At 34.5% G+C, this 9,505-nt stretch overlaps 1 protein-coding gene across 1 annotated transcript in view; it reads right to left on the bottom strand.

Annotated features, from left to right (window-relative positions):
* Positions 1-9,505, bottom strand: part of znrf1 (zinc and ring finger 1) — a 41,073-nt gene that overhangs the window by 11,761 nt on the left and 19,807 nt on the right. The window contains exon 2 of the mRNA XM_016519776.1: positions 3,744-3,839. Within this exon, the coding sequence (XP_016375262.1) occupies positions 3,744-3,839 (96 nt within the window). The remainder of the gene's footprint in view (positions 1-3,743; positions 3,840-9,505) is intronic.

Genomic DNA, 9,505 nt, shown 5'->3' with positions numbered 1-9,505 from the left:
TTGAATTTCTCTCTCAAAAGGTTGTACAAACCCTGAAATGAATGATGTAATGCATTCGACTATTTCTACCACGACACCATGGTTACAGTTAGTGTTACCGCTTCTGGTTTCCTGACGTACGTCAGAGCTGTTTATAACAGAGAATTCTGTGCAGAATTTGAATGATTCTCACTAGATCTCGCAGCAACCTTATCATTGTGCGGCGAATTCAAACGCTTCTCACTGGATCTCGCAGCACTGTTGCATCTGTGCAGTAACAGTGTCGCGAAATCAACTTTGGCTCCTGAGTAAAGCTGTTCTGAGCTCGGACAAGTTTGTTTGCGTCGCGGTCCGAGCTGATAAACGGTCCGCGCTGCGCAGCTGAAACGTAGCGCGGCTTAGTTTCGCTTTCGTTTCGCTTGCCGTTTGATGTTTCTCAAATGCAACAGAAATGGCAGCGCTTATGAGTTGGACAACGCGGTGGTCGCGCCAGTGCGACCGCTCACAAAAATTAGTCGCACCGGCAGAAAAAATGGTCGCAAATGCGATCATTTGGTCGCAGTCTGGAGCCCTGTATATACACTACATTTTTCTTACAGTACAGTTACTTTTTGCACATATAAATATGAATGTTTCACTAAACAATTCAGTGAATGAGTTTTTCACTTGGTAACTGATTCAGTGAACAAGTCATTCCTTAGGTCAACCCTCCAACTGACTGACTGAATGAGATGTTAACTCACTATTTATTTGGACTGTTTCATATCAGAATGATTCAGAAAATGAACACTTTGGACATCACAATAAAGTAGTGCTGTATTTTGTAGAGGACAACACAATATAATAACTACACTGAACAAAATTATAAACGCAACACTTTTGTTTTTGCGACATCTGTGGCATTGTGCTGTGTGATAAAACTGCACATTTTAGAGTGGCCTTTTATTGTGGCCAGCCCAGAGTCCACACCACAACTATAACGATAAAGACAAAGAGAAACGATATCGTTGGAATCACTTTCAAACCGATTTTTCTCCAGCTGATGAACAATAAAAAATTGACAGCCAATCAGAATCCATCCTGCTGTAACGAGCTCAAGAATTTAAAGCGGCAGACGTGCGTGCGCTTAGAATTAACAGACTAGAATTTATAGTTATCTTTATAGTTATCGTTCTTGGTGTGAACGGGGCTTAAGGCACACCTGTGCAATAATCATGCTGTCTAATCAGCATCTTGATATGCCACACCTGTGAGGTGGATGGATTATCTCGGCAAAGGAGAAGTGCTCACTAACACAGATTTAGACAGATTTGTGAACAATATTTGAGAGAAATAGGCCTTTTGTGTACATAGAAAAAGTCTTAGATCTTTGAGTTCAGCTCATGAAAAATGGGGGCAAAAACAAAAGTGTTGCGTTTATAATTTTGTTCAGTGTATCTATTATTTTGTGACTGCCATCTCCTCTGGGGTGAAACATGTATTAGTTCAGGGTTAGTCCAATGTTACATCTAGCATTAGGGTTACATATAGGGTTATTCCCTGCCTGGATCAATACAACCTGGGGTGGATTAGAGTTCACAGGGAAATGGAGGGCTAGCGGGCACAAACCACAGTGTCAAAAGGCAAGCAAAGTGTACTACATTCACAGACAGCGGCTTTTACAGTGAGCAGATCTGCTGACGTGTGACTGTCACTGGCTGCAGCTGACAATGGGACAGAGTGCATTGTGGGAAATAAGATTAACTCCAGTGTGTTCTGCTCTGGTAATGTCACTAACTTGAACATGGTGGGGTCAGTGAGTGGAAAAACGATAAAACGAGGGATTAAATAGAAGCAAAACTGTAAGGAAAGCAAGTGTTCTTGCTGTTTACAACTGGTATTAACATGCATAACATGTATTAATTTTCTTTTAAAGGTGCCTGTACATTTAAAAGCCTTGCTTTAGCTCAATAATTATTGACAAGTAAACCAAAAGGCATTAAATTAATGTTTTTGTGAAGACAGATCATGTGACACCAGTAAAGATCAGATGCATCGCTGCGGGTCACCTATAGCTCAGGCTGTGTTGGACAGCTGTCCCTCAGTCAGGAAGCTGTCAGTCAGACGTCCATCCAACCCAACACAGCTGTTACAAGCAGAGACTACGCATGTCATCGGGTCACTACAGCTGAGTCATGTGTGCCATCTTCCTGCAAAGCTGCACTTGACTGATCCAAAAGCTCACAGAATAGATAGTGAGCTAGCGTTGCTTGTCAGTGTATTGAATGACTTCTTGAATTATACAGAAAAAAAAAAAGTTGTTTAGACTGCTAAAAATAAAATAAAATTAATAAAAAGCATATAAAATATATTATTTCAAACATTTTCATATAAATGCGATACAAATAGGTTAAGATTTAATTTTTTAAAAAATGTATATATTTTATATATATTAATTCATTTTAAAATAATTAAAATTGCAACTGTTTTCTTATAAGAAAAAAACTTATGAAAAGATAATGAAATAATAAAAAGAATTAACAAAAAAATAAAAGATCTAAATTTTATTTTAATACAATAAAATAGGTTTAGATTGTTGAAAATAATAAAATAAAAGAATAGAAAGAAAATAATAAAATAAAATGTTAAATAAATGTATTTAAATGTATTTTAAAATTATTAAAATTGCAATTATTTTTATTTAAATTTTTTTTATATTGAAATATTTTTATTTCAAAAAATAAAATGAATGAACTAAAAAAATAAAAGATCTAAATTATTTTAATATAATAAAATAGGTTTATAGGTAACAGATAATAGGTTTAGATTTAAATGAATTAGATCATTGTAATTTATTTTATAAAGTGTAAAAATTATATACTTTGTTAAGATGATAAAAAATCTTGTTTTTAATAAGATCATTTTAAAAATATATTAGAAATTTTCAAAGATGTAAGAAGTCAGTTTATTTGAACTTAGGGCTCAGTTTTAAATTAATTAACCAAAGCATAAAAGATCAAATGTAATCAAAGTTGACCTTATTCTTAATAAAAACATTTAATTGAGCACAATTCATCAAAGCTCTAAACTTTTTCTAAAGAAAAAAGTTCATAAAATCTTTAAAAAGAAAAAAAAAACTTTCTCTGCCTCAGAAACAACTTTTTATCTGATGTAACCATGGGAAGAATAATATTAATATTTCACATTTAATACACCCTTACATTTAACATTGGCATGATTGAGGAAAGGATTCAATGAAAACCCAATGGAAAAAATAAAATATTGCCCTATTTATTTCCCACTGAACATTCTGTTTTACTCGGATATCCATCATATTACGGAACTTTAATGCGATACAAATTCAGTAATATCTTTAAGACAATATGAGCAGTGTTATCAAACATGGCTGGAGTAGAAATCCATAGAGGAATATTTTGAAAAATTGACTAATTCGACAGCCTACAGATGCCTTGAAACTCTTTAGAAGAAAAAAGAGAAAGCAAAAAATGGGTGACAAACGTCATATACAGTGATGACCTTGGTTTCCCACGGCAAAACAGAAAGAGAGAGAGAGAAAGAGACCTAGATTAAGGATCATCTACAGTTCACAGACTCTTTTCAGCACCGGAATGGAGTCACAGACAAGAATTAAATGGAGAATGAACGGATAAACTGATACAGTGACTCAAAAAAGAAGGAAAATAGTGGAGAGGAAAGATACTGAGTTGATACCTCTGAAGTTTGCAGGAATAAGAGTGGGCGGGGACAGTGGGGGCGTGTCTTACCGTTGTAGGAGAGGCGGGGCTTGCTCAGACACATGATGAAGTGAACCTCCATCTCATTGGATGCCACTGATTTGGAGCAGACAGGACACTTAAATCCTGGAGAGGAAGAAGGAAACAGCATTGTCAGAACTCTTGAAGCAGCAATAAGCCAGTAAAGGCGGTGGAATGAGCTGTGACAGTGATGCAGCAGTCTGATAACTGCCAATGCCATAATCCTGCGAAACATGTTATGTTTCTATGCATTAGCTTGGCTTTTAGTAACTTCGTTGACACAAAGCTTTTTTAACTTGAACTTATACTTTACAAACACATACATCAATGTCATTATAACATCGGCAGCTACATAAGGCTCATGTTAGGCTGGTATCAGCAAACAAACATTCAGTTTTCTTAGCCTGGGGTCAGTCACGCGTATCTTACCTGCGTCATAAAAGCTTCAGACTAACATATGAGTTTTACAGTCCAATAATGCATAAATGGCTGATATTAAAATTCTATATTATTTGAGGCTGGTGAGATTTTTTTTGTTTTTGAAAGAAGTCTCTTATGCTCACCAAGGCTGCATTTATTTGATGAAGAATACAGTACAAATAGTAATATGTTAAAAGTTATTACAATTTAAAATGACTGTTTTCTATTTTAATATATTTTAAAATGTAATTTATTCCTGTGATGTCAAAGCTGAATTTTCAACATCATTACTTCAGTGTTCAGAGTAACATTATCCTTCAGAAATCATTTTAATTTGCTGCTCAAAAACATTTCTTATTATTATCATTGTTACAACCAGTTGTGGTGATTAATAATTTTGTGGAAACTGCGATTTGTTTCAGGATTGTTTGATGAATATACATTTCAAAAGAACAGAATTTGAAATATAATTTTTTTGTAATATTATAAATGTCTTTGCTGTCACTTTTGAGCAATTTAATGCATCCTTGCTGAATAAAACTATTATTAATTTTAATTCTAAAATCTAAAAAATAAATTGAATAAAAAACAACTTGTAATCTACATTAAAAAATAAAACACTTAAAATGAAAATCAGGTGAATTTATGCTTCACTAAATCCTAATGTACATTGGATATTCATTTTGAGATTTGCTAAAGATTACATTACAAATTTTAATAACACAAGAGTATTATTAAAAAGATTTTCGTCATTTGAGCACTACTACATGATGGAAAAAAGTCAAATGTACTAGTATAGGAAATTAGTATTGCACAATTGTATATTATTAAATAAATTTTAAAAAATTATAATATCAGCTGATATGGCACCATTATGCCCAGATCCAAGCCTTTAATTCCTATTATTTATATTATTGTGAAAATATTTAAATTTGCCTCTACATTTCATGTTTTGTATTTCAGTGGGGCATTTTTGTAGACCTCTATTCACATCGACAGTAAAAATGGTCACAAAATGGAACTATTTAATCATAATCTGAAGCGCCATATTTCACTTTTGACACACTCTAAAAAATGCTGGGTTGTTTCAACCCAACTTTGGGTCAAAGATGGACTAACCCAACTGTTGGGTTACATTTTTTAATTACATTTTTAACCCAAAAGTTGGGTTAGTCCATATTTGACCCAAAGTTGGGTTGAAACAACCCAGCATTTTTTAGAGTGCAGAAATGAAAACAAGGCTGTGAAGGAGAGAACTACAGTGTGTTCAATGGGTCAGCTGATGAAAAAAAAAAACTTTCAGTAAAACAAAAACTCCTTAAAACAGTTTTTAAAGTTGTGTGGTGGTGAAAATTACGTGATCTAGGTCCTTTTTACAGTGCATGCCATTATAAATACGTCTATTCCTCACAGCCTTGTTTTCATCACCATTAAGTTCCTATGAAGTCTAACCTGACTATTATGTCTAACCAGTCTATTATGCAATAAACCACAACACTAGCATCAAATCAGCAACCAAAGGGAGCTTCCACTGTCCTCTGACATCAACCGCAGGCCCGTAGGGGAAGACAGAGAGAGAGAGAGACATTCACAGATTGAGTCCCACAGAGCTGGACTGTGTCCTTCATAAACACAGTCGCAGCAGCAGGTCATTGAGACTCTGTTTGGCACCTCACATCCCACCATGAAGCCCACAGGCCTTGTTTTAGACAGACAGCAAAGCCTACGGCCCTTGTCGCATGATTCGTGTCAATGTTTCCCAATGCATTGAACTCTAGGGTGAGAAGTGGCAAGCTAAAATGTTGTTCCTTAGCAGGCTTTGATAAATGAATTTACGTTCACAAACTATAAGAAAACATGCCACGTCAGCACGGCTATATAAAACACAGGCTGGTGTGTTTGGGGACTTCCATTGGAGAAGGTGCAGGTGTGGTTTTGAAACTGTACTGTACATGAGGGCATGGCCTTGACGAAAAGACTCGAAACCAAGAAAATTATAGTTCTGAAAAACCTACAGAACTGGTATAATACAAGTTGCTCTCAGTATTCATGAAGAACTAAGAATAAGTACTGAATAGGAAGCTCTTTCACAATTGCCTGGAGGGATTTTTAGAAATTGTAAACATAAGAGAAAAACCTGATTGGATTTCTGCCGAGAGAAGCTCTTTGTGTTCATGATGTGGAACCTTGGTTTGAGGGGAGCATTGTAAAATCTAATTTACAGCAGTTTTACATTATTTCAGTGCATATGTTGATAATTACTTAGGGTGAAGAAGACAGGTTGTTTGCCCTGTGGGAGCAGCCTGAAACATAAGCTGCATATGATCTGTGGTTAATTTTGTTTATATTTTTGTTTTAAATGAGATAGTAAAAAGCAATATCATTAAAGAAAAATAATTCATCCAAATGCAAAAATTATGTCTTTAATTATTCAAGCATGTTTTGCTGAAAAGACTTAGAATAGTCACATGATTATTGGTAGGAAAGTACAAATTAATCAGTAATGCTTTGCATCATATGCATCGTTTTCCTGCAAAAGTGTTTTATGGAGTTACATTATAGCAGTAAACAAAACTGTAAATTAAAAAATATAAATATGTATAAAAACATAAATTAGTCAATTTATTAGTAAATAAATGAGTATTTCAGCAATCTAAATTGATCAATAGTGACAGTAAAAACATTTATGAGGTTACAAAATATTTATATTTTTAAATAAATGCGGTTCTATTCAGTAAAGAAAACAGAAAAAAAAATGTATCACTGTTTCAACAAATATATTAAGCAGCACAACTGTTTTCAACATGGATATTAATAAGAAACGTTTCTTGAGCAGCAAATCTGCATAATAGAATAATTTCTGAAGGATCATGTGATGCTGATGACTGGATTAATGATGATAAAAATTCAGCTTTAATATCACATGAATAAAATACATTTTAAAATATATTCAAATAGAAAACAGTTATTTTAAACTGTAACAATATTTACAATTTTAGAGTTTTTATGTATTACTTTATTTTTTTTACTGTATTTTTGGTCAAATAAATACAGCCTTGATAAGCACAAGAGACTTCTTTCAAAAATATTTAAAAATCTCACTGACCTCAAACATTTGAACAGTAGTGTAAATATACAGTATAAATATATATATAAAAAATACATAGCTAAAAATGTGGTGGGGCCAGTGACAATGTTGGCAGGCCACATAAAATTCTTCAAAAAAAGTCTTCAAACGTGTCTACTCTTGTGTTAAACAGCGAGAAAAATCAGCAAATGAGTTTGGAACGACATAAGGGTAAGTAAAAAATGATAAATTTTTAATTTCTGGGTGGACTTCAGTGAAAGAAAGCAGGTGCAGATAGTCTAATGAACAAAAGTAGCCATGCCAGGAAAAAAGAGTGAGAATCCAAGAATCCAAACAGAGCCAAAATGCAAAGTCAGTAAAAACACAGCACAAAGTAAATGTAGGGATGAAGGCAGCTATATCTGTCAATATAACCCAGGTTCGATTCTCTCCGCCTCCTGACTCTTCACGTAACGCACACCCCAACCTCCAAATCCCACCCCAGGAACCCATGATGATGCCTGACCCATTTTTCCCTAGGCTGCTATTTTCAGGCATTCCTTGGGGACAGATGGAGAGAGAGAGAGAGAAAGAGAGAAGGAAAGAAGACTGAAGTGGAAAACGGAGGTGTGGAAATCTCTGGCAGGGATGTCCCATCTCCGTAGAGGTGTGATTCACTGAAACAAAGCTACTAAAGGGGGGCGACGGGGTTCCATCTGTCAACATGCAGAACTCGAGTCACACATGCGAGAGAGGCCAACTGTCTCCACTACCGCAAGTATCACATGATGCCGAAAATATCAACAGCAGCTCACCGCAGCAACAAACAGACCAGACGTCTTTCATGCCCAACCGGCCATAATGACAATGAGCTTATGAGATCAAGTCATTAGACTTATTAAACTTATTTGTAAATTACCTCAGTTGACCTCGTCCAAGTGGAATGGTGCTTTCCAAGAGGTTTTCATGTCAAAAATCATATAATCTCAGCTTCATCATGTTCTAAACCTGTATAACGTTCTATGATTTTTGTCTTGATTACTGCTTTTCATGTAATAACAATGAACGGGGACTGAAGCTTTCAAGCTTTCGGAAAGGGATGGAAAAATATTACAGAAGTGGTCCATAGGACTTGTACACAATTATTAAGGTTTTCTGATTGCTTTTTGTTAGAAACTGACCATAATTGAACAATCATTTTTCATTGATAATCTTTCTCCAGTCTTGCTGAGACTGATTCATTGAGTCAGTGAATTGAACTCAAGAACTGAGTGAGTCTAAACAGTGAAAGAATCGTTCAAACTAGTTTTGTGAACTCAATCAGAATTCAGTTGACAAAATATCTAGAGCATATAGCACATTTAAAGCAGCAGAAGTTGCTGTACAATGAAGAAAAACGAAGAAACTGAGTGGAAAAATAATTTAAAATCATAAAAAGACCAAATTAAACCAAAATATAAAAATAAATAATACAACTTTCTAACAAAAATGCAGAAGTTAGACCTTATACCTTATGAAAGAAGTTATACAGAAGGAAAAAAACTGATTAAAGAGAAGGAAAGAAACAATCAATTAATTAAGAAGAACAATTTGAATCGGACAATGTCACTTTTCTCAAAACCTTTGTTGAGAAGATTTTTAGTGACACAAACTTCAGTTTCCCATGACTTCAAAAAGGCTTATGACATAGCACACAAATCATATGGACTACTTTTATGGTACTTTACCTTCCTTTGTGCAGCTAAAAATGATAGCAGTTTAGGTAACAATTTATTTTAAGGTGTACTTGTTACACGTTACATGTACTTACTATTGTAATAACAAATATTTAATTACATGCAAGTAACCCTAAACCAAACCCTAAACCTAACCATATAGTAAGTACATGTAGTTAATTTATACTACTCAGTACTTAAATGTATAATTACACTGTAACCGCACTTTATTTTACAGTCCTGTTCCACATGTACATACTACATACTTGTTATAGTAATTACAATAAATAATAACTAGGTACTAACCTTAACCCATGTTACCTTATATTACCCACTACTTTCTTAGGTAAGTACACAGTAGGGATGGGAAGATTCCCAGATTCGCTCGGTGCATCGGCATAAAAAGTTAATGATACGATGCATCGGTTTAAAAAGTGTACATCGGATACAAGTTGGCATTTATATCGCGATGCATCGTTTCTAACATATTTGCATCGGTAAAACCCGATTCATTTTTATATAATTACTAGTGGATGCGCTATACTTTTATTATTTAGAAAGTGACCAAT

The sequence above is a fragment of the Sinocyclocheilus rhinocerous genome, unplaced genomic scaffold (assembly GCF_001515625.1).
Source record: "Sinocyclocheilus rhinocerous isolate Xijiao unplaced genomic scaffold, SAMN03320098_v1.1 scaffold568, whole genome shotgun sequence".
NCBI lineage: Eukaryota > Metazoa > Chordata > Actinopteri > Cypriniformes > Cyprinidae > Sinocyclocheilus > Sinocyclocheilus rhinocerous.
Note: the sequence above shows the minus strand (reverse complement) of the source record. Positions and strands in the feature narration are given on the sequence as shown.